Below are 27064 nucleotides of genomic sequence, written 5' to 3' on the forward strand. Positions count from 1 at the left end.
TCCAAATATTATAAAGTATTATAAAAATCATAATATGTCTAAGTGCAATATCAAAATTGCAGAAACTGCAGTTTTTTGATAAAAGAAAAATGTGCTTCTTTGGTACAGACTCCTACAAATGTCACATCACCGTGATTTTAATATTTTTTTATCAGTGAAAATAAAAATTCTGATGCAAAAATTCACATTGTGCAGCTCTAATTGTGGTAACTGAAGGTGATGAGCAATAAATGCCACGTCTAAATTTGTACTTTTCTATCTTTTTAAATTACATCAAGTGTCAAAAAGCTGCTTTTCTTCTCAGCCAACAGAAGAGTCAAATCATTTTTTATGTTTTCTTTATATCTGCACTAGAAATATTTTTTTCCCATCTTCAGCTGTATGTTAAACTCTGGAAACCCTAATAAAGACTTGTTTAAAAAAAAAAGAGTAAATCTTCATCACAAACTGTCCTTTAAGTTACATTTACATCTGTTTTAGAATAAAACCAGAGCACCAATCAGACTTGGATGCACCGTATTGTTGGGGGTTGTAGTTGAAAGTAGTAGAAACAAAATAGTTCCTGTGTGAAACTGCTCACAACAGATGTCAACATGTAGATCAGAGGTTCTCAATTTTTTCTCAGTAAAAGATCCCTTTCATTTGACATAGCTTTTTTTTTTTTTACACTTTCTTGTTATCTGACATTTGTTTTTACCGAATACAATGCAGATTGTTTTGGTTTTTTTAGACTTATAGGCTGCATTTTATGAAAATTTGGCCCTTCTTCTTAATTCAAGTCGTCCTATTTGTGTTTTCTTTTCTATCTATAGTTATTAAAATACTTGTGAAAGTTTACTGTTCCCTTGCCTTGTCATCATTTTTGATTTTCGTATATAAAAATAAAGAATATTGGCCAACCTCTTATTTTTTGTTACTTCCTTCTATCAGTATCGGTGTCAGCCCCCAACATCCTGTATCAGTATATTTATTAAGAGTTACAGATACTTAGATTATAATGTCATTTATGAACTATTTCCGGTTTAAAAAATTAAAGTATTATTAATTGAACTATGAATCGTGGATCTAGAGGGATAAAAAGCGCTACAGACCAGAAGAAAAAGCTGCATTTCTGATTTTTGTCCCTTTAAGTATCTGACAGTGTGACTGTTTTCAACACTTCACGTTCGAAGAAACACAGCCGACACCGTTTCTGTATGTTTAACCCAGTTTTAATTAAACAAGCACATTGAGAGGAAACAAGAAGCAGGTGAAGAAGTTCTCTCCAGTGGTACATTTATTGGGGGGGATTATACAGGGGAAGGGCACCATGATATGAAGAGTCTGTGTTCCCGTCGCCTTTTTGCAATAACTCTGATAGTTAACGTCATACTGATATTGCCTCTACAGTGGTACAGAACAGAACGAGTCAACTAGTACTGAGATAGAAAGGAAAATGATGAAAACACTGTTGATAGATACATTGGATGGCTCAAAAAGGGAGAAACTTGGGAAGCAGAATAAATGAGCAGACAGGCAGCGGCATTAGAATAGATACAAGATTTATCACCATTTTTTTCCTTTCTTTTTTTTTTTTTTTTTGGAATGGACGGTCTATAAATGTTTTTATTTTTATTGAAAATTTTCCAGAAAGAAAAAGGTCCGTCCATGATGATTTCTCATATCAAAAATATATCAATGGGTCTATGACTACACAAAGAGAGAAAAACACACATACAATATCCAAATATGTACAAGTTGTATGTGAGCAGAAATTAGCAAATTCATTATATACACAAGGGTCCCGGCAACGTTAACCCCAAACATAAGCACAGTGTAACAGCCGCTCCAGTGACGTCTCCACTGGACCGGGCCGCGTAGTCCACATGATAATGTCATATACAGTCCCATTTTTTTTTCTTTTTTTACTTGACAAACTGGTGAATGTGTTTCAACGGTGGGCCTGTTTGCTCCTCCTGAAGGTGTGTTCATGCAACAGTGTGGTGCTGTAACAAAAACGTCAGTCCAAATAGCGTCCGTTTTGTGTCGGGCTGCGTACACGGCGTGACTGACGGCGACACTCCTGCAACGAGACGGAGAGACACACACATGAACTGAGAATCAAAATATATCTAATAACTTTGTCACATTTCAGCCAACACAGTAATTTAATTATTCAAGATATATGTTTCAAGTATACTGAAAAATACACATACATACACATACATATACTGAAAAAGAAAGCAACTAAAGTGATTATGTGTAATCTTGATCCATATTTGTATAGTTTAACAGTTTGATCAGAGTTTGACCCAAAATGGTGGCTGCTGGTCGCAACATTTCTCATATTACAGCTAAATGGTGCACAGAAATATGTTCCTGAAAACATTTGATGCGAGAAATAGTAAATATAGTGACATACTTTCCAACTTTATTGAGTAAATGAAGCTTGCATTTGTTTTGGTCTGAGATACTGGTGGTGTACAGCGACCTCTAGTGGCAGTGAATGTACAAAAGAAAAATCTCAAAAACTGCATGTTTTTGCCTGTAATCTTTTGCCTAAAAGGACTTTATTTTTAATCAATAAATCCCATGAAGAGACTGTAATCCTACTGAAGGACTGTCTGTGTGTCCAGTTCAAGAAGTCTGGAGAACAGACAGAGTAAACAAGAGAATTATTCAGAGACAGAATAATGGACTGTTGTTGTTTTGATCTTTTCGTGGAATTTGTTGATGAAAACAAAAATATGGAAAAATGCCGTCCTAAGTGTATTTTTACTGGAAATATATTCTGAAGATCCTCTATGCAAACGGCCACTTGTTATTCAAGGACTTTTCTATTTAAATCAGTATCAACTTAGAGTTCATTTCTGCCTCAATCTTGACATTTCGGTTGCAGTGATATTAACAGAAGCACTGAAACATCAGCAGCATGAGCCTTCAGTGAATTTAATGACTTCTGAATTATTAACGAGTCGCATAAATCCCCGCTTTGCCCTGAGTTTTTTCTAAACAAAACTCTTAAATTGATCTGTGTGTGCTAGAACATCCTACAGACCGAGACATTTTTCTTTGTATTTTTATATCCTGTGCACAATTTTATAGTTTTTTAAAATCCCCGTTAGCCCAATGTTTCAGTAGGAATAAGTTAAGTTTCCAACTGACCGTTCTAGTGGCTGCTCTGTCTCTGGACTTTAGAGCCTTTGCCGTTCCCGGAGTCCTCGCTGTGGCGTTTGCCGCCGGTCTGAGTGGTGCAGTGGTGTTCAGGTCCTAAAAAATAAAACAAAACAGCAGCAGAGTTTAGAGAGTAACCCTGAAAGTACAGTTTTAATATCTCAGTCACTGAGTATAAACAGAGGCACAGTTTAGAATAAAGGCATTGGACTGTTAAAGACGTTTCGTATTCGCTGGTATCATCGGTTTTCACCTTTCTGAACAGCAGGACCAGGAATCTGCTGTGAGCCCGGGGTGTAACACATCACACTGGAACTGGGACCGGCGTAACCTGGAATTCAAGGGAGATTCAAGGATTAGCAGAGAAGTAGGACTCATGGGTGCTGCAGAACAACATTACGGGCGACAAATAGGAGAAAATAAATGTTGTATAAAGGGAAAGTGAGCATAAGATATTGGGGTACATAACATCTAACTGTGTCCTCACCCTGCTGCTGCTGCTGCTGCTGCTGGTGGTGTGTGGCCATGCTGGTTTGTGGATCTCCCTGCATGTACATCATGACACCACTCTGCCAGTCTGCCTGGGAGTGAACCGGCATCTGATAGCCTGGAAAAACAAAAACAAGAAATTGATCTTCTTCTTCTTTTGCGTGGATACAACTTCAGCGCTAAAGGAAATCGCTGAAGGACCCAGACTGTACTGTGTGTTTCATGCCACGTACCGGATGAAGTCGCAGCATCGTGTGAAGCTTCAACAGGGAATCCTGTCTCACCGTTTCCATTTCTGTTGCCGTTAGAGTTGGACGGAACTGTAGCCAAAAGGCCTGAAGACACACGCAACAGACATTAACGCCTTATAACAAGATACAAGATTACATTAATGCAAATCACAGTTAAAGTAGAATTTTTAAGGTAATTATTGGTGTAATTTGTGTTGACTTTGGAGAAAACAGACATTTTAACTCCACTTCAGAGCCCCCATGACAGGTTCTTGTTCACCATTTTCTTGACATTTTGCCTTCATCAGAAAGCTGGAAAGCCCCTCATCGGCCATCTGTTTACACTGTTGACACTACTTTTTTGACCCAGTGCCAAATTCTCTTTTTCAATGTTCAAGTGTTTTAACAACATATGTCTTAAAGGTAAAGGTTTATTGTGACATATACAACCACACAAAGTAGAATTATACAGTAACAGAACTGGGTAACAGAACCGGGCTCAGCAGCCTCACAGTGAACGGGGCCGGACCGGGACCACATACAGCCTCCAAGACCAACAGTGCGGCCATTTACAGAGTCGAAAAGAAAAGATAGTTTTATTTGTGGGTAAATTAGCTAATTGCTATCTGCTGTTAGCTGTGTTCACAGGGAGACATCAGTCCAAGAATGGAACTGTTTTCTAATCGCTATAGCAACATGATGGGTTGTATAACATACATTCAGCACTACTGGCTACTGAACATGTCAATATCCACAACAAGTCCCTCCCTAACTGCCTGTTTTTACAAGAAGCACATAAATATGTGTAAGTAATCAACACTCTGCTGACTGTTTCACGGGAACTTTAAACCTGCATTGTTTTTATGTAACAGTCTTTTCGTAACATCAGGAAACTGTCATTTCAGGTTGATCCTGTTTCATATGAATATTAAAGACATCATCTGGATCTGGTGTTGTGTTCTTACCGAGGCCTCTGTAACAGGAGAGCTGCTGGTAGATCTGTTTCATCCGTTCGATGTTGAGGCGGCTGGCCTCTGCGTGGTGCACCATGGGTTTGGGGTAATGCACTCCAATGATACATTTGGCGGCCTTCTGCACGCTCTCTGGAGCGTTCCAGGGATCATAAATATACTTGGCTGGAAACCCTCTCAGAATGGGCAGGTAGCGCCTGAGTGAAGAGATGCAGGAGGCTGTAATTTATCGTTACGGCGAGCAAAAACATCTCAAGCATGTCAGTTTTCATCACTATCTCCAATAAATTGAGCCACAATTTCAGCAGCACAGCGTTTCACACAGTTAGTTAGACTGGAGACCATGTATAGGTAGATGCCAGCGTACCGTATGTAATCTCCGTTGGGGTCAGTGCGTCGGCCGAAGCCGACGGGGCAGTAGCAGTGGAAGAACTGCTGGAAGAAAGAGCTGCAGGAGAGCCACATCCAGCTGCCTGCGTTCACACTCCAGTCTGCATCCAGCAGCAGCTCCTCAAACACCTCAAGACAAACATCAACAAGCCTCCTGTTAGCTGCAAATATTCACATGCAATATTTGACTTCTCTGGGCTGAGATGGTTAAAGGGACAGTTCACTACAGAATTTAAAAAATATATTTTTCCTCTGGTTTGTACTGCTCTTTATCCACCTACACAGTTTTGGTGTGAGCTGCAGAGTTTTGGAGATTTCAGCCGTAGAGACGTCTGCCTTCTCTCCAATATAATGGGACTAAATTACATTCGGCTTGTGCTGCTCAACGCACCAAAAAATTTAAAAACCAGTGTCTCTTTCCAGAAATCACGACCCAGATACTAGGTCCAGTAGATTCTACTGTACAAATATGATTATATGTTTTTATTTTTCATTCCTGCAGCAAACAGGAACCAGAAAGAAAATGTGATATAAATTTTATATTCAAATAGATATTAAGTAAAAAAAAAAAAAGTATACTATAAGAAAAAACCTTACCTTCATGCCCTCCTCCCAGCCGATCCACAGGTCCCCTCTGGTCAGGAAACACGCGACGGCGTGTCGGGCCAGGTGGTGGATCCAGCCCTCCTGCCTCAGCTGGGTCATGATGGCGTCGATCCAGGGGAAGCCGGTCCGGCCCTCCGCCCACTTGGCCAGCGCCTCAGGGTTGCGGTCCCACGGGATCTGGACGCAGATGGGGTTGTTCTCCATCTTGTCGAAGCAGGGGTTGTTGGTGGCCGCCGTGTAGAAGAACTCGCGCCACAGCAGCTGACCGTAGAGCGACAGAGGAGGGGAGCTGTTCTTCTTCACCTGGAGGGGTCGGAAATCATATTAAACATCCAAAGAACTGGGAAGAAACATGATGACAGCTTGGAACTTGATGTTAGAATCTGAAATGAACTGAAAGATGGATTTTAGGAAACTATGACTGCTGTCTGTTTTCTCAGTCAGCAGTAAGCATTTAAACTAGAGGAGCTCCGGTTTGTCCTGCCTCCACCTGATCACATGCAACAACTGCTGCTGGGCAAACTCTGATGACTACTAATGAAAAGTAAGTATTAATAATTAAAAAAAACAGACTGACATTTTCCTAAACCTTACCTTATATTTGCATTAAAGTCTGATTATACAACATCACGCCTCAAGAGGGAGTCAGAGCAACAAATGAAGACTGATGTGAATAATTCCCCTCTTTGCAGAATAACTTGGGAGCCAGTAGGTGGTGCTATAAACAATGGAAGCAGTAAATCACTCTCACACGTGCTGTAGAAGGAGTTTGCTTGATTAAAATGGCAGTGTGCAGACAGAGACAGCATACTTTCATGTGTCTTGTCTCTGCAGTGGAGTCGTCACGATACCAGAGTTTTAAACTTCAGTAAAATATTAGTTTTAAGAAACAAATAACGTCCAAGGCTGGTACAGAGAAGGTCAATGAACACTGTCTGATTTTGCTGAAAGCTACATTTCAGGCAGGACAATAAAGACAATTATTTCTTCTTCTTTTTTTTGGCTTCAGCACTTTAAGTTCTATAATAAACACATATTGTATCGTTTTACACACAAGGAATCAAAAAAGTATCACTGGCTTAATACTTCTGACAACCTTAATTTACAATTAATCAGAAAATTACTATAGCATAAAAAAAGTCACAATTTGAATACATCTTATTTAAAAAACACTTAAGAAATGAATGGTTCTTTTTTAAAATACTACCATTTCAGTATAAATCTCACATTTGTGTAGTTTGTCCAGGTAGATTTTCAGTTGCAGCCAATTCTTCATCCTGTTTATCGGTCACACTCTACTGTCAAGACTCGTGGAAGGCATCAGAGCGATTTTCTTTAGCTGTTAATCATTTTTCACGCTGTCTTTAAACTCCTCATCAGAATATCATGTGACACTGCCTCACATCAGCTGATGTTTCTGCAGCAAAAACGTCAGGAGGAGCTTTTGACTTTCAAGACTTTAAACCAACAGAAGACAGATTTGAAGAAACTCATGAGTCTAGCAACACTGAGGCTACCGATGACCCATAATGCACTGATTTACCGCCACAGTCTCACTCTCTATCTTATATTGGGGCCAGCAGAATAATTCAGCTGACTATTAGATTGTACCAGAACTGTGCTCTCTGTGTTTGGAGGCGTTTAATGACCTACCTTCCTGTAGAGGTCGGTGAGTTTGAAGTAGAAGAGGCGACAGGAGAGGCAGCCGAAGCGCAGGTACGGGCTGAGGCCAGTCGGGCTGGCGAGCAGCGAGTTGGCGTTCATTCTGGGACGCTCGAAGTTGGCCACCCACGCCTGATGGCAACAGAGTCACATGATCAGATATGAAATGACTGCATGGAAATGTTTTATTCAGTATTCATGAGTCTAAAAGATCGTGGAGATCAAACTACAATTCAACTTGGGGAACAAGAACCTGTTTTTTTTTTTTAAAGGTTTGAAGAGAATTTGTCAATAGTTAAGGAAATAGTTGACTGTTTTTAATTTAAATGACAAACCAGTAATTAGAATTTTTTATTTAGAGACTTTTTTAAAGAATTTCTCATCTGGAAATCAGATATTTGACTGACCTTCCTCTCCAAATGCCTCTCGAGTCGTGTGAGGGCTTCAGTCTCTCCCCCCGGCCACACAGCTGAGGACAGACCCTCGGTATCAAAACCTGCAGGGATCATGTTTAAAAGAAAACATTATTAACACCCTAATAATGAGTTTCATTTTGGAGTTTGTCTGAATCTAAACTGCTCTGGTGTTGGTACTGATGTGGACCAAAAAGTTTAATCTCACTCACCCAGCTCCTCCAAGGAGGGGACCCCGAACTTGTCGTCATGGTCTTCGGACAGCGGCGTAGTGCATTTCCCCATGATTTCCGCCGTGATGGAGTCCGCGGGCACCTCCACTGCCTCCATGCGACTGATGAGGGTCTGGAACCTCTTGTAGGTGAGAGGGGACTGACCCCCATTTAACTCTATGATCCTGCAGGAGCACAGAGAGAGTTCAAGACCCGACAGTTGTTTCACAGATGGCCTTAAAGCAGATGCGGTCAGACGCGATGTTGACTCACTTGTCCAGGTCATAGAGGGTGTGGGAGATGCGAACTGTCACCTCAACTCCAGCCTCAGAGGCCAGTTTCTTAATAGCTGCATCTCGCTCCTTCCCAAAAGGCTCAGAGTCGTACTCATAAGACAAACGAGAAATCTTCCATTCCTGCAGAACAGAGAGCGACTGTGAGCTGCACAGTAGAATAAACAGGGTCTGCACAAGCATCCTTAAACTCACCGTATGTAATTCTGCTGTTACAAGTCGTTTAGCAAGTCACAAGTAAGTCTCAAGTCAAGAATGACAAATCCCAAAACTAGCAAATGCAATGCCATTTTAACCACAGAGTCTCAACTTACCGTTCTTTGTGCAACTTCAAATGCTGAACGAAGTTAGAAGCTGTTTTGTCTCCATCTCTAATTTTTGACCTGCATGTGCTGCATACTGCAATTTGTGTTTTGTCGACAACCGCCAAGTTTTTGTATGCCAGTGAAATTATACTTGGTATAATTTTTTTCCAACTTGAGCTCAGCAACATAACACTGGTTTCAACAAAGTGGATCTGGGGAGTTGGTTGTCGACATACTGAGAATGAATAGGGTTGTCTGAAATTCACTTTTTGACTCATTGGCCAGGCATATTTGTTTAAAGCCCAAAACGTATGCACACTTCCTGACATGTATGGTAGAACACACAGTTTATATGGTTTTACTGGTCTGTAAATTCTTCTCAGGAGCTCAAATATGCACAGGTGGCATTCATCATGTTTTTATGTCAAGAATTTACATGTTTATCTGAAATTAGAAGTGTTTGTTGAATCTGATATGGCACCGTATGAAAACAAGTAAGATAAGAATACAAAAATGTTCATGCATGAGGCCCATTATAATTGTTAATATTTTGGATATTAAAAGTACACAATGCACGCCCCCCGTGGACAAAATCAGCAGCGTTTCCTCTGCCATGGCCTCAAAATATAGCGTCAAAAATAAACTTTTCTAATTGAAATCTCATCCTTCTTCCTTTTAACTGACTAACATATTACTCAGTGTAACTTTGGCTATGAAAATGTAAAGAGGCTCGTTTCACCTGATTTAAATGAGAATCCGACTTGATGGCAAGCATTAAGAATAACTATGCAGACAGTCAATCTTCTCCTGTTTGCTTAATATGTAACTCATATAGAGGCATTAAACTGAGATTGTTTCATGACCAATTAAAAACTCCTTGCGGTAGCTTTAATGTGGAAATGATAGATATTGCACCTCAAAGCTTTATGTTAATGTCAGATGAGCGTGTTACCTTGAAAAGTCTGGGAAAGACATCAGTGGGTTGGCCTCGTATCACAAAGAGTCGAGAGTTGAGCTTACGGAGGCTGGAGTCCAAGTCCTCAAGACTCTGCAGTAAGAACCTGGAGGACGACAGAGTGAAGGATGAGCGGTTAAAACACTGACAGTAACAACAATATGCAGTTAAATATTCCAAAACATGTAACAGGAGCTGTGATCATGTCGAAGCTGGAAAAAAGGGGCATCGTGTTACTCGCAATCAGCGAGGAAAGAAAGCTCCTCTGTTGTGGGATGATGATTATTTCAGGCTGTTCTGGATTTGTCAAAACATGAAGCAGCAGTTTTAATTCAATCTGCTCTTTGATATGCTAATTTTATGCAGGACGGTGCAGCGAGATCACCCTACTCCGAGAAGCAGTTTTCTAAAATAACATATTAATGCGTTCACAACTAGATGCTGACACGCTGGAAGTGTGAAGATTTAAAGCAAATGACCTAATTAAACAAATCCTCTTTTTTTTTTTCAGTGGAGTTGACAGAAGGGGAAACAGACAGATGCTTGTTCCTGTTCCAGAACAATAGAAGTCATCTGCACGGATTTGAAATGTGAATGTGTTTGCAGTCAGAGTCCCTCGGCTCTGGAACGATCTGCCAGAGGAAATCAGGTCAGCTGAGTCAGTGAGTCCCTCTTTAAAACTCTGAACTTTTACTGGGCAGCATTTCCTGGTTTTTACTTGACTCTTAACTTGCTTTTACTTTGTTTCCTTGGGCTTGGTAAACACTGATCAATATTTTTCACCATTTTATGATGTTATAAACCATACAACTGATGGATTTATCACAAAAATGGTCGACAGATTAATCAATAATGAAATTAATCGTTAGTTGCGGCCTTAATTTGAACTGTATTTTAGTTCATTGAGAATATTTTATGAATATTTTTCTGTTTTCTTGTTTTTTATCTGATGATTTTATGACTTTATCAAGGCTCAACGATAAGGACTGCCTGCCTGCCCAGGGCAAGTAAAATGCTATGTTTTAATGTTCAGCCTCTAAAGTATGGAGATTTCTTGCATTTCTTTTTTGATTATCACGTTAAACTGAATATCTTTGGTTCTAGATGGACAAAACGACTTGCCTCTATTCATAATCTTGATATGAAAATATAATAAGGCCTGGCTGTAACCTGGAGGACTTTGGAGAAAATGTCATATTTAACAGTCAGTGTTTTATTATGAACATCCAATTTAATTTTTACAAGAAAAGTTGCAAAAATGTTTGTGAATGCTGTCAATTAAAATCCTTAGAAAGACTGAAAATCAGAATCGGCAGGTCAGACCCTTAAAAAAAAAAAATCGGAAATTGGAAAGAAAATTGAAATCGGTGCATATCTATTAATGACATAACATGTAACTTTAATCTCTTTTCATTTACTGTTCCACAAGTAACAGAAGTAAACATGTGCACTTCCACAATCAGAGCCACACCTTACTAAAGTGTGTCAAGTGTTGTAATAAAATCAGGGGGATGAAAATGTGTCTGCCAACAAGGCTGAAGGTTCAACAGTCTGAGCGGAGCAGGTGTGTGAGTCAGCAGAAACGTCTGACTAATCTGATGTTGGTAAGCCAGGAGAGACGGGAGGACTAACAGCCACTTTAGTGGTGATGAAGGAGCCCATTTCTGTTACACTGTTAGATAACCAGCCTCAGCCTCAGCCACAGTCACAGGCTGAACAGAACTGTGTGGGAACTGGACATTCAGGACAACTGTTACTAAAACAAATAAATAAAGGGAACTGTTGACACATGAGGAAACACCCTGCTGTTATGCTGCATGACAGGGTTTGTCCAACAAAGACTGTTTACACTTTTGATCCTGCAGGATTCAGATTTATACAACCTATTTTTCCATATTTAAGACCAGACAGAATAATCATGGCATGCATACTTTTAAACTGAGATCCACAGTAGCTTTTCTGTGGGAAAAAGTTAAGATTTAGACGTAATCATACATCACATGTAGCTGCAGAGCTACTGGAGATCAGCACTGATGAAAAGAGAAACACCTGCACACTGAAAACCATAAATTAGAATAAATGCGCAACATTTTGATCCACTCAGATTATCTTTGCACCAAATAAAATACATTTGTGGTTTGCGGTAATAAAAATGTTAAGATGTGGGTAGATGCAGGTAATACTTTCGTTGCCAAAACTAGGTGGAAACAATCAGAGAATTAAAAAAAAAAAACTTCATTTACTGAACCAAAGTCTTTAGGACAGCTCTTTATATTGGTGGCAGTGACATTATGTGCTTACAACAATAGAAAGTGGGGGCAGAGCATCGTTTCTGGTGAGGTAAGCAACTACCTTGCATTTAGAAAAACCCAGACCAGCAGAAGACAGCAAGATCTCTGATCGTTTGGTACCGCGAGACTAAGATGAAGTCAGCAGGAATAACTGGTGTTGGCTAATCCTGCAAATGACATATTTCACAGTCAGATATTACCATAGGGCTTAGTGATGTGCAAAATTGTCTATAATGCTCTAAAACCAGAGATATTAAAGGGAAAGCTACCTCAGTTAAAATGGTGGCAAAATCAGGACCAGCAGAAAAGTCTCATAATCTCCAACCACTGCCAAGACTACTGAAGTCCTTGACTTTAGATAACATTATATCAGACTGTTTCAGTAATTTTTTAAACAACAAATTCAAAAATCCCCTGGTCTCAGCCTCTCAAATGTGAATATTGCTCCTTTTCTAACCCTTCCATGACAATAAACTGAATGTTTTTGGAGTTTAGACTGCTCCTCAGACAAAAACACTATTTTAAGACGTCGCCTTGGGAAAACTGAGGGCAAGGCTCGACAGTAACCAATTCTGGCATCTGTGGCAACTGCTTTTTAAAATATGAAAACTAGGGAAAGCAAACAGCACAATATGCACCCTAAATGAAATACATTGTAATATTTGTTGCATAAGTGATGTCTAAATATTGCTCTGACAGAACCAGACAAAGCTGCACGTTTGTTGGTGTATTTTCCCTCATACAGGCATACAGAGATAAAGTCATATTCATTGTTTTGCCATATTTTCAGGATTAATTGACATATAACTGCTTTGCATCTTAATTACTAAAAATAGAAGGTGACTAAAAAATGGCAACCAAAGTTTCAGTTTCTGCATCCAAAAGCTGATGCAGCCTGAGAACCACTTCTAAAAGTTAAGTGTTTCTGCAACTTTTCCAAAGACATTTTTACATGAAAAATTATCTCATTAATTCAGAATGTGAATGAGATAAGTGCCCACGCTTTTCTATCAGATGTTATAAAGACCGACAAATCACACTCAGTGTAACCACACACTCTGAGTGCCAAAAAGGCTTGAGTTGTTTTTGTTTTGTGCTAAAAGGCAAAATCAGTTGAGCTCTCTGGCTTATTTTATTTCAAACTTGAACCCTTGATTTGACATTCTTCACTATTTCTACCTGAACAACAAATTGATAAAATGATTGGCAGAATATTTAATAGCAAAAATAATCATTTGTTGCAGCCCCACTCAACTTTAAAGTGAAGTGAGGTTTCAGGTTGCAGAATTTCATACAAATCATAACTTTTATGTACTTGGATGTGTGTATTAGAGGACCTGTGCTTCTAATTTGGCACTAAAGCACATATGTTCTATTATTCCATGATCTTGATTGTATGAATTAATTTAAACTGATGTCTTTGCTTGAAGCTTGCAAACGTCCTGTTGAATAAATTCTGAATAATACCTCTTGACGTAAGACTCATAATGGCAAATATCCTGAAACCGGCAGGACAACAAAGTGAAATGAGACGATCATCCTTGAGGGCACCACCTTTCATCTTCTTTATGATCCTGACAGCATAACAGCCCAATTTAACCCCCAATCTGCATGAATAAACAAGTGTGACCAGGTTACTGTGGTGAGGAAAAGGAAATAAAAACCATAATTTTTTTTCATGCGCTCTTCTGCTTCTGACAGACCTGATTAATTCAAAAGACAGACCTTGAACTCATCCTTTAAGCCAAATTATGCAGCCAGTGTATGAGTCAACCGACCTGCATACACACGAGCTTAATCATCACTGTATGTGACGTCGATGAGCACAAACCCAACTGAAGCAAATATGACCGACAGCGATACTTTCTTACTTTTACAACCTAATAATAATATTGTTTCATCCTTATTTTTATCTTGAATTTGCTCTGAGCTTCTGTTTTGTCTCTCCACACATCCGAGCAGAGACACACAAACAGATCCAAACCTGCATGCAGGCGGAGCGGCAGTAATATGGTGCTTCCTGTTGTTGCTATAGGTACCAAAGTTCGTAGGTGGAAGCTTCCTGTGTCGTCCAGGTCTAAAATCATGTCTTTCACTGATATGAAAGCTGGGTGGGTGTTGTGAGGGGACTGTAAAAACTTAGCACTGACAGCGAAACCAAAATACTCAACTGTCACTCTCCTATTTATAACCACAGTGGAAATGTTTCAGTTAATAAATCATGTGCCATTATGAAACAGCAAAGGACATAATAGTGCATTTTGACAGTCTATGAGTGTTTTGAAGAGGCTGGATGGTTGGTGCTCCATTATTTATTATGAGGGAACAGTGCTTGCTTTTACACATGTTTCGGTAAATGTGGAGAATGATGAATTATCATTCAAATTCTGATTATATTATTCATTCTTCATGGCTCTGAGTGTAGGCCGCCATTCAAAAGCAAATCATGTGGGTGACATTATGACTGAGCAGGAACTGGATTAAAGAGCATGCAGACTGTGAGGGTTGGGTTGGAAAGAGTGCTGTACACCGATACATGTTGAGGTTTTCTTCCCTTTCCTGTAAATCCATGTAAAATAAGACAAAAACACCAATCCTGCGAATACCCAAAGTAGTAGGCCTACATGCATTGTTTTGGTCTCTTTTGAAAAGGAACAACCTGATGTTTTTTCCCTCCAACAGTCAGAATCACTGTATGTGCTACTGGGATTGAGTAGTTAAAGTTAAATGGATGGTTTTGTTTTTTTCTAAATATGTGTTTTGTTAACAGATGTCTGGACAGTCTTGCACAGCTTGAGTTTCTAGGCAACTTAAGTAGAAATTTAAGAAATGTTAACTTCAATACTCTTCGTTCAGATGTATTTCATATTCCAAATTTAATTTATAATTTTGCAAAATTACATCTAAATATAATCATAGTTTCATGTTGATTGATTATAGGATTGGATTGTTGTCCAGTGCTGTTTCTGTTGTATGAAAGCTGCACGTTAGAGCTACAGAGAAAAGTGTTTTGAGTAGAGATTTCCTATTTTGGACCTATAGGACGTGATTAAGTGAGACGTTCACTGAGTGATGTTTTTTTCCAGGAACACCCTGCTTCACTCTCAAACAGTCACACTGTGTACTTTCACATCTGGAAACGGTTACGACCACAGTCTTATCTGATGGTCACCGAGTAGCCTTCTAACATCCGAGCCAAGATTTATCCGTCCACTGCAGGGAATCATTCCGGGGTCAGTCGCTCTGCTCGCTGCTCTGCTGCGTCTGCTCACCTCTGTGAGACGCTTCAAACACAGCAATGAACCTCATCCGTCTTCATTTACACTCTTAGAAATGAGGGTTCCAAAAGGGTTCTACCTGAAGGGCTGAGGTCCTACTCTTGTGAAGAACCCTGTTTTGGAGAAATGGTTCATCAAGGGTTCTTTGTAATCCATCTAATCCTTTTTAGAAGAAAATCATCAAGGGTTCTTTGAACCATAATATAAAGGGGTTCTTGGTAAAACCCCCTGAGTGGGTTCTATATAAAACTCCTGGAATATAAAAGGGTTTTGGCAGAACCCCCTGGGTGGGTTCTAGAAAAAACTCTTAAAATTTAAAAGGGTTCTCAATAGAAACCCCTGGCTGGGTTTTAGATTAAACTCTTGGAATGTGAAAGGGTCTCCATAGAACCCACTGGGTAGGTTCTAGATGAAACCCTTGGAATTTAAAAGGGTTCTCAGTGTGCCCCTGTGAGTGGGTTCTAGATAAAACTTTTAATAAAGGGTTCTCTGTATAACCCCGTGGGTGAGTTCTAGATAAAGCTCTTGGAATATAAAGGGGTTCTCAGCAGATGCCCCTGGTGGGTTCCTTCTTAGCATCCTTGGCAGGTGGAAAGGCTCAGAACCCCCTCAGACAGGGTTCTGGGTGAAACCATTACACCATTAAAAGGATTCTCTGTAGAACATCTCACAGGGGGTTCTAGGTGAAACCTTTCACAGATGCTTCTTGGTATAACCCTTTATGTTGGGTTCTAGGTAGAACTCTCCAAAACAGAACCTTAACCTATGAAAGGTTTGAACAGGAACCAAAAAGGGTTTTCCTGTGAGGATAAACTGATGAACCCTTCATGGTTCTTGTTGGCACCGTTATTTTTAGGAGTGCAGGGTGTTTAGATAAAAACTAAACTGCAAGGCACAAAAAAAATCCATCGGTGTGTGTTTTTTCCATGCGGTTCTCCTGCTTCCCTCCTGCTTGTTATAAACACACTTTCATGGAGCAGCTCCACACTGATTACCACTCTGGCCACCCGGCAAAACTCCACGGACCATCTTCGACAGTTTCAAGCACAAAGCGTTCAGATATCAGATGGAGGCAGCTTTGTTTGGATTAGCGCCCACAGTTAAACTGCTCACCAGATAGTTGGGGTGTCTCGCTGCAGCAGAGGAAGAAAAAGTAGGTCAAAACGAAGAGAAAGGTTTGCTACTAACACACTGACCTACTTTCATCGTGCGTGGAGAAATAGGGGGCAGGGAAAGTTATCACGATTATGTCATCCGGCACTGACCCGCCTCATGCAACCATCTCGGATTACAGATCTAAAGGGCAGTGCTGCACACTGCTCACGTCTACACAAGACAGAAAACTGATAACCTGAGTGAGCTGTTACTGCAGGAACAAGCGTTTATAACAGAAGCTGAAGGCTGCAGTGAAGCTTTTCATAGCCTTCAGCACAGTCCGCCCACTGCATCAGCACATTATTTTGTGACCAGGAAAGAATATCACAATGGCTTGAGTGCTAATAGCTCTTTTAATGCATCAGAGTCTGTGTTTTTATATTCCAACAGTGGCACATAATTATTCAGCTTATGTTTAAAGAGCTGAACAGATTAATTGACTATTCTGGTAATTGAGTAATCATTTAAGCTATTTGATGGTTCTAACTTCACGAATGTGAGGATTTGCTGTTTTTCTCTGTCATTCATGATAGTAATTGAAGACTCTTTAGGTTTTGGACTATTGTTTGGACAAAAGAAACAATAAAGACGTCACTTTGTGCTCTGGAAAACTGTTGAGAGCATTTTTCACAAGTTTTTTGTCATTTTATAGACTAAACGATTAACTGAATAATTGTGAAAATAATCAGCAGATTAATTGATAATGAAAATAATCATTAGTTGCAGCACTGCAAGTTTGCAACATTTTAACACTCAGTTGCCAGTTTATTAGGTACACTTAGGTAAACCTGATGTAGTCACAATCACTATCACAACAGTCCTGCAATAAATCTCACCTTCATGAAGGTAAAAATGTTCAGTTTTTTGCTGAAACTCTTTTTCAGATGTGTTGATTCAGCTTTAGTAGTTTGTGGAAGAAACAACTCTCTGTTTAATGCATTTGAGTGCATGCTAGTGCATCATAAAATTCTACTTTGCTCCACTAAATCTCAGCTAGTGTCTTTCTGCAGACTTTTTTCTGTGATCAAATTTTTATCTTTCAGTACTAAAGGTCAGATTTAACAGCAAATCATCAGCCTTTGTATACGTCTGTAACTCTAATTTTAACATTAATGACAGGCCTCTCCAGTCTTAAAAGTTCCCCACCCTGGATGGCTTCTCTCAAGACTTTTACATGAAATTAAACTCATTACTTCTGACACAAAATTCTCAACACAGAGAAAAAAGCCTCTTGACTCTTAAGAGAGATACTGATCTTTTAACTATCTCTAGAATATATAATATCTTCAGTGCACCTCTACTGTGTTTAGAGATAAAGGAATTTATTTTATGTCTATGTCTGTATGTGCATAAAAAAAAAATAAAGGGAATGAATCAGGGCATATCGAGTGATCTGCGTGTGAGCTCTGCATCACCCCAGGCTGCTGTTGCATAACCGTGGAAGCATAACATGGATGCTCCATAACAGGCACGCCTTTGCTGCCGCTGCCCCACTCCTCCAGTGACGGCATGGGACCGCAACGCAAACCAGACTGCACAGCAGGAAAGGAAAGTAAAACATCCCGCGAGACACCTACTGTACTGTAAACCTCAGGAGCTCTTTCATTCAGCAGCTGCATGTGCAGACTGTTAAAACTGCCAGTTTCCACACAGGAGCAGTTTGCTGACTGCACGCAACAGATTTAATGTCTGGGTCACAGAACGAGCCAGCTGAAAAAGATGCCAACTGTTTGTTTAGGCATGGAGAACTTTCCATGTTAACACTGAAGGCTGACTCATGTTGTGTCCTGGGTGGAGGTTTGAAAGGAGGAGCACAAAGCCAGTGAGTTAAAGGTTGGAAAACTCACCAGTCTCCACTAACCTAAACCATCCTCGCTCTTATCTCTGGTCACATGAGCCTGTAATGCTTCATATACGTATTTCTGTCACTAGACTCAAACAGCTTTTCCCTATCTTGCACTTATACAGGCACACACACACACACACACACACACACACACACACACACACACACTGTGGCTGACTGACAGTCTGCTCGGTAAATGTCGGTTATGTAAAACATTAGTTTTAAGTCATGCCTTGCCTCTTCACCAATGAAATGTGGGGATACAGGTCAAATTCAGGTGCCTGCAGTAGATGGCGGCTTACCAGCACCTGGTTTGGAGAGGAGTACCAGCACAAAAGCTAAGCAATGCGCCTGAGTTACTGAGTGACTTTGGTGAATCTAACTAACTGAACGTTAAATCACCAAAGTCACAAAACAAACTGACAGATCAAGGCACCGGTAGAACAGCAACTCCCATGTTCTGCAAAGTAAAATTACTAATTTTGCCAATGGAGTCTGGCTGGTTTGGAGAATATAACAGTGGTTTCACATTGGAAAAGCCTCTGACTCCAAGATAGAGCAGTGAAAACATTCTAAATAAAGTGTACACTAGAGTTGATTTTGATTTTTTGTCAGGTGGGCTATTTTTAGGTGGCTTAAACACATTTTTCTACCAACCCTGTCCACAGCAGTACATTGCTTAGCTTCCTACACCAATACCAAGATACTGTGTTTAGAGAATTGATACAAAATCATAAGACATAATATCGCAATACTCAAGTGTATCAATATTTTCTTATATCCCTAATGCTAACAACAACAACAACTGTTTTCAACAAAGAAAAAATGACAAAGAATCACACAGCTGAGCTGGAGCTTATGTTGAACAGGTACAATGCTAGCATTAGCATTAACATTAGCCCTTCCTGCTCAGCTTACTTTGGGGCTTACCACCTTCACTTTTGCCAGCAGTTGGGAAACAGCACACAAACTTTTTCTTAAGAAGCTTCAGTGTTTATTAACTGACACCTGGAACTGAACTGTACATTTACTGCCAGACTGACAGCTTACCGCTATGACAGCCACCTTCAATAAAGCCCTATTAAAGGTAATTTTTTGAACAGGTTAAGTAAACCACCATCCTGCTGAAATACATCGCTGTGATTTCATTTTCGACGTCCAAGCTCTCTTTGTGACGTTCACACCAAACAGCTCAGACTAAAGAAGCAGACGACCTTCCATTACTTAGAATGAATTCAAAGAGATTAAAACAAAGCTTGCTAATTCATTATTCTCCGCTCTGGCAAATGTGAAAGACTAATTAAGTCTGAAGACATTTCCCTATTTCCATCTCAGGACTACATTTTCAAACCTATTAATCACTTAGGATATCGGAGAGGCTCCTCTTTGCCAAGTCTCTAATCTCCCCATGGAAGAAATAACTGATGATGTCGATGTCTTTTACACTGCCTCATAATCTAGGAACACAGTGTGGATCTGTGGTCTGACCTACAGATCCTTGATGTGACACAGTTTGGTAACTTCTGGGACAAACTAGTTAGCTAAAAAAAAAACACTTCATGCTATAAAGCATGAAGTCTGCAAACCATTTTGACAATAATTACAGTCTAGCAGGGAGGTGAGCATCAACACACCAAAGTACTGTTTATCAATGGCATATCTTCTGAGGAGAAAAGAAAGTAATATTATGAATTATGTCTGATGTCAGCACCAGTTATTTATGTGTCCTCATTTAATTATGTATCTGACAGTGTAATTGATGTTTGGTTTTATGATAATTACTGGGTAAAGATGAAGGTTTATTTACCTCCACTGCTCTCATGATGTAATGCAGGAATCACTCATCGTATTGACACTGATATTAGTAACTGGTCATTATGTATTATGATGTCAAGATCAGTTATGTGCGGGCAATCTGATGATGTAGATAAAGATCGTGATGCGAAGCTTTAATGATCTACTTTTCAGGCAAATTGGAATTCAACGTCCTCTTATTTTTTGTTACAAATTTCACATAACCTCATTGATTAGCGGACCCGCTAACAGAGTGATGTAGTCAACTTGATAGCTACGTTGATTGGACGAATTACTTCACATGGCTCTTCCTCAGGTAACATATTGTTAATGCAATTGAGTTGTGAGTACTTGAAAAGTGTTATTTTATAATTATGCTATCCTTCAGCTTCTGTTTACAACTTCAGATTAAATCACCATTTTGCAACCTGTGTAGTATTTTTAATGCAATATCACGTTTTACTGGTGCAAATGAAGATGAAGTCTGGCTTTAGTCTACAAGGCATTTCAAAATTTATTTAAAAAGGGACTGTAGTTAAGATCATGGATCATGATTAGGATTAAATAAACTGGGATATTATTTCTCAGCCATATCAGTATCCAAATTGGTATATGTGTTCCATAACAGTGTAATATATCAGTCACAATCCAGGTAATACAAGCCAAACTGTTTAATAATATTATCTTATATAATGTAGCACTTCCTGTCATTTAAATAAATTTTAAGCATCTGGTTATTTCTCAAAAACTCTGCCAACAATCGAAGAGGTTAGATTTTGCTTGTGCAACATTATAAACAAAATATACAGCGTGGCAGACAATTTCATAAAGATAAACCTGCCGTACACAAATATTTGCCAAATATTTCTGTTACACGCTTTCTATATGTGTTTATTCTACGTTAGAGCCGCAACAATTATCTGACTAGTTGTCAAAAATTAAATGAATCACACGGTCCCACTGAGATACTAGATCTCTTCTTCCAGGGAGTCCTGATCACGCTGGTCGCGCATGCAGTTGCACATAAAAGACACACAACACATTAAAGCAGTAGTAAAAGAAGAGAGGCATGTAGGCCATACCAGCAATATCCATGTCACATTCCACCTTAAGCCGAGGATTATGTAAAACAGCAACATGTTTCCTCCAGGCCTTTAAAGGTATTCAAAGACCAGAGTGTCTCTACGGTTATGGTACATTACCCAGTGCTTACATGCTTAGGTTTCTACAGACACTTTGAAACATGCAATGATTTTGTACTAGTGAACAGCACTTAACACACATCTTCACCAAAGTGTATCATAGTTAGAATACACTGCATTAAAAAGTCAAACAAAATGGACAATATCAAGGCTGTAGAACCAACAGTTACTTTCCATTATAATCTAATGAATGTTGATTAAATCATGAATCACTTTGTCCAAAAAAGTTTTAAAAAATATTAAAAGTGACAAGGTGACATCTTCAAATTACTTGTTTTCCCTCACAAATAGTCCTAAACCCAAAGATAATCAGATTGCTGTCATACGAGGAGGTGGAAACATCAAAAGTTTCATATTTTTAGTTCAGAAGTGACTCAAATCATTAAATGGTTATGAGTGGTTGAAACGGATCTATAAGATGACTAATAGAGTTGAAATAAACATTTCCAATCATCAACAAAAATGCAGTTTTGGATGTGAAATGCACAATTGCCCAGTGCATATATCTGAACTAAAAATAAAACCTTATTGGTACAATACACACAACTAGTGCTACAACGGATATTAGTTGTCTACTATTAAATCAATCAGCAACTCCTTTAATTAATCATTAAACGTTTTTCATTTTTTTGAAACATAAAATGACAAAATTCTGTGATTTCACCCTCTCAAATTAAACATTTCCTGTTTTTTTTACTCCTCCGTGAAAAAGCAAACTGAATATCTTTGGGTTGTGGACAGAACAAGATATTTGAGGACATGGTCTTGAGCCTTGGGAAACAGTGATTAACATTTTTCACCACTTTTTTAGACCAAACAACTGACTGATTAATCACAAGAATGATGAACAAATTAAGAAATTAATTGCTAGCTGCAACCCTAATAAGGTCTGAAACCAATAGTGATTTCTTTGCCAGTTTATCTGTTGATTACTTTCTTGATTAGTCCATTTATCACTCTGTCAAAAAAATATTAAAAGTGACAATCCCAAAGCCTAAGGTGATGTTGACATTTCTGTTACACTGGCACTATAATGAGGTATTTGGTCAAAAATAATGTTTTATTTGATATTTACCATATTTCCCAGCCCAACTGTTGTGTTGTTTAATCTACAGAAATTCATCATATTCCCTAAGATCATCATATGTTTGCAGTATTTGAGAAGTTATGGTGTGTTATTTTAGAGAAAATGTGCATACATCTTATATCTGCATAGCCTTAAAACATTAAGAAATTACTTATAAGCCATATTGATCAGCCCCACAAAGACTTTTAGTTTTGCTCTCATATAAAACAAAGAAAAGTTTAAAATCCTTACATATAAGAAGTAGAAAGCAGCAAATGCGTGGCATTACTTGCTTGAAAAGTGACTCAAACATTGCACTCATTATCAACAGTTGCACATAACTTATCTGTAAACAGACTAATTATTTCAGCTTATCAGAAAATGCAGTCCTGGATATGAAATGCTCAACTGTCCAGTGCATAACTGAACAATAAAAAAAATCATGCACTCTCCTCCAAACTCATGCATCCACATGTGCATGCAAGGACCACAGCAAGGAAGTACGTGTATGGTGGTGATCCCCCTGCACCCACACTGTGTACATGTGTTTTGCATGTTGTTAGATGGATGCCCGGCTGGTTGTTTTGCTCACCTCCACCTGTTGATCCCAACGTTGGAAGATCCCGCGAACCAGGGGTCGAGGATGTAGACGCAGCGGACAGTATCCGCTCCCAGCAGAGATTCCTTGAGCGACGGGTTGTCGTGGAGCCGCAAGCCCTTCCTGAACCAGTGGATCGTATTAATGACCATTACTCAACTGGACGAGTCCTTTTATTTCCTTTTTGAATTATAAGAAGTCCTTTAGCGCTCGGTTCACTCTTATTCCGACTTCACTGACAGTTTAAAAAAAAAAAAGATATATCCAAGACAAAACAGAAGAAACGTGGGAATCCAAGCGTATGAAGAGAAAAGTGCCTGTATGCTCTTTTAGCATACAAAAAACGTTGTTTTTCAGTCCAACTTTGTAATTAACCTTGCTCTAACAGAACCTTTTCCATAATGTCGAAGAATTTAGAAACCGTTGGCTGCTGAACCATATCGCGCTCTCCGGCAATGTGACAGGCAACAACACGGCGGGCTTTAGGACCCGGTTTGATGACGAGCGTGAGCGTATCTTGTTGTATAACTTGTTTTTCTGAATAGTGAAAAAATACGTGTATAAATATACATGTACTAGAACGCTTTGGCGGGCACGCACTTAAAACACATTATTTGTGTTAAATTTAATGACAGAGTAATTAACTAGTCTGTAATTTATGCCGGTTGGTGCCGCTAACGACCACGAGACACGGTGGCAAGACCCAGCTGCCGTGAATGCCGAGAAAGCTGGTTATGTAAATACAATTTCTGAATGCGATTCGGTTAAATTCGTCGTCCTAATGAAAGCTGGGCGAATACTTAGCTGTCAAAAGTCCTTTTCGGTGCCTTATGTCTCATCTGCCTCACTCCGGAGCGGTTGTTTTGGGTGTCTATATCAAGAAAATTTTCCTCAACGTTCGCGAATAGCCGCTCAACCTCCTCACCGCACCTACACTCGTGACCACGCCCACATGAGACGCACACGGTCTTGAGCGTTCTGATTGGTCCAAACGGCTGAGCGCGTTTCTCAGCGTGGTCACGTTTCTGCAGCGTGCTCTCTCTGCCCGAGAGTAGACGACACAGCCAACGGTCGTGTCTAGAAGGGAACCCCTAGTTTGCGAAATATCTCGCGAGAGTGACAATTTTACTCCAATAATTTTCTTTCTCTAACCAAACCCAAGTGTTTTGTCCCTCTAAGCCTAAGCAGATCATAACCTCTGATTTTATTACGTTATAAAACATAATTATTTTGAACAAGGCGCACAATAAAGAAACTGCGTACATAAATCTCACGAGAGTTTCACAGATCGAGGGTTTCCTTCTAGACACGACCAAAATAGACGAGGCAGCAACATCTAAGTTAACATACTTGCCATAGTAACTGAGTTGTGACCTGTTACAGTAGACCGAACATCCTCGTATGTTTGCGAGCGAATTCACACACTTCCTCCAACAAATATCTAATTAAATAACTAACTAAATATTTTTCTATATAACTAAAAACGTGAAATCAGACGGAGATTAACACTGCTCGGGTATATTTGGGGTTTACAACAAGTCATAATGACAAAAAAGTGAAATGTAAATTGTTGCATATGATGTGCGCATAGATTTAGAAGACATACTGGTTGTATAAAAGTGTAAAACTTGAAGGGTATCAACAAAAACAATGTCTCCGCCTGCTTCCAGGCTCCACTGGCTTGTTTACCATAAAAGAACCCGGATAAGCACATGAAGTCTGGCATGAGCGCGCGGCTCTCACGCGTCACCCTGCGTGCATATGTGTGTGTGTCATTGTAGTACTGTAGTAGTACAGTAGTAGTAGCAGTAGAGCCTCTGACGCAATTAATACCAGAAACGTTGCGCACATTGATAAATACTGTAGTACAAAAACACTCAAGAGTAGTTTTGTATGAAGCAGCAGCACATTGAAAGCCGACTATAAATGACAAATAATACGCATTCAGCGGGCTGGATTGAGATTAAAGTGAATTTACAGCCTAAACTTGCCCCTAAAATGAACTTTACCACATTTTTCACGCTTGGTTTGAAATAGAAATGGAAAAGTACTTTATTGTCTACCTTTTGCGAGCAAAAGGCAGAACTTTGTCTCTGCTTACATGTGCGAACACAACATCAAAACACAGCAGACAAGAACAGGATACATTAAAATATATTAGAGATATTCGATGGTGAAAACTGAATCAGGGTCAGAAAAGTGTCTGTCCTTGCTGGTTAAGATATTTTATGGAAACAAGGATCAATGATTTTAATAGATGTTTGACGCGTTTAAGTTGTTTAAATCGAGGCTTAAAACTTCTCTGTTCCTCACAGACTATTATTAAAGTAAATTCTGGACTATTTTTGCACAACACTGTTTCTTCTCCTTACTGTCTGCATGCTAATATTTTGCCTTGCTGCCACAGTAATAAACTTGCCTTGACTTGTTGTTGGAGCCATATCTTATGTAAGTTGCATGCATGTCGAAATTGTCCAAATTATTATATTAGTATTGTTAGAAGTATACTTCTACTCCTACTAATACTACTCCTACTACTCCTACTACTACTACTAATAATAATAATAATAATAATAAAGTTTTTTGAATAGCACGTCTCACCCAAGAAATGTGTCTCAAAATGTTTCACAACAAAGAAATTACATGCACCAAGTGGTTCATATAAAAAGATGGAATAAACATTAAAAAAAACTTGTAAATAATGAAAAATATAATGGACAATACAAACCACTTGATAATAATAGTAAAATAAGATAAAGATGAGAATAAAATGCATGAAAATAGACATAATAAACGTGAATAGTAGATAGTAGCACCACGCAATCTTATTTTTTTCTATATCTGGTGTTATTTAATGCCTGAATAAGAAATGCGTCACAATATTCTCTCTTACATAAAATGGTTTGTAATTATGCAAGATGCAAAATGCAGCCAGTGGCTGTAGAGGTAGTACTAAGTTTTGACCACTGAGTGGCAGCATAACCTCACGTCACTAACATCCTCCTCCTACATGTGATGTTACAGTAATGAAATTCATCCATACATGATAATAAGCAGTTGTGTAGTGGATGCTGCAACTTGTGTCTTTTGTCTTTTACACTTACTGAAGCAATATTTCCACAGAACCATGGAATTATGTTAATACACACATTTTTCTTATAAATCTTAATATTATAACCACAAATAATATTCAAAACAGGTCATATTTTAGAAATACCAAATGTATTTTTTTTATTTAATCAGTTGAGAACAAAACAGATATTGTATAAAACATTTTTTAACAAGCCAAAGAAAAATGTTAACAATACAGGCTGTATGTACTGTATATAACCCAGCGTAAAGCAATATACTGCAAACATAATCACACCAAACACTTCACACAAATGAAAATCGAACAACACAACATGTAATGACTTGCCAATTAAAAAAACGTGACTGTACAGCATGAAACATGTTTATATGACACACTCATTCTGCTGGCAAAATACTAACAATCTATCATCTTTCCGGGAAAATCATGATCATTTTGCTGTTACCAGGCAACCAATGCTTAATACGTGAGGACAAGCTTTGGAGGACCACAGTGCATGTAGAGAAGCAGCTGACAGCTGCCCACCTCCACCGCTCTCACCTTAGTTAGTCAGCAAGATATGCTGCATTGCATCAAGAGAGCTTGTGGCAGACAGACTGCTGGGGATGAACTCAGTTAATGTCACAGGCTGCAGGACGGAGGTGTGCTAATGACCACGTCTGCTGACATGGAAAACTCTACTACTCTTTGTGTATATAAGCATATGCATTATTATATTTCAATCAAAAAGGATTTTATTAGTCATTTTCTCTATGGAGTTTATGCAAGAAAAGTTTTCCTCCCACCACCTGTCAGCAGAGCAATACTGGATTTTTGATGCCGATGTCAGTGTCAGTATAGCCAATACTGTTATGTGAATAAGTAAACTTTCTCAGGTATTTTTAATAATCATAGATTGTACTCATTTGCTGTAAATGAACCCACACAGATACACAAACACACACATATATAAAACATAAACACATTATTATGATGTACAAACTTACCACACATAACAATACACAATTTGTTATAACAACACATTCTTACGAAATAAGTTATCACACTATGTAAACTATGACCTG

At 39.0% G+C, this 27064-nt stretch overlaps 1 protein-coding gene across 1 annotated transcript; it reads right to left on the reverse strand.

Annotated features, from left to right (window-relative positions):
* Positions 1-1250: 1250 nt before the first annotated feature.
* Positions 1251-23867, reverse strand: cry1a (cryptochrome circadian regulator 1a). Its single transcript, XM_084711037.1, has 14 exons — positions 22904-23867; positions 9677-9785; positions 8400-8542; positions 8127-8311; positions 7909-7997; positions 7493-7633; positions 5831-6142; positions 5211-5362; positions 4838-5040; positions 3876-3977; positions 3641-3760; positions 3407-3484; positions 3145-3249; positions 1251-2062 (listed from the first exon to the last, which is right to left on the reverse strand). Exons 1-13 carry the CDS (start codon positions 23059-23061, stop codon positions 3149-3151), a joined length of 1893 nt encoding a protein of 630 aa, XP_084567163.1. The 5' UTR covers positions 23062-23867; the 3' UTR covers positions 1251-2062; positions 3145-3148.
* Between the last annotated feature and the right edge of the window lie 3197 nt (positions 23868-27064).

The sequence above is a fragment of the Lutjanus erythropterus genome, chromosome 22, assembly GCF_056507025.1.
Source record: "Lutjanus erythropterus isolate fLutEry1 chromosome 22, fLutEry1.hap2, whole genome shotgun sequence".
NCBI lineage: Eukaryota > Metazoa > Chordata > Actinopteri > Lutjaniformes > Lutjanidae > Lutjanus > Lutjanus erythropterus.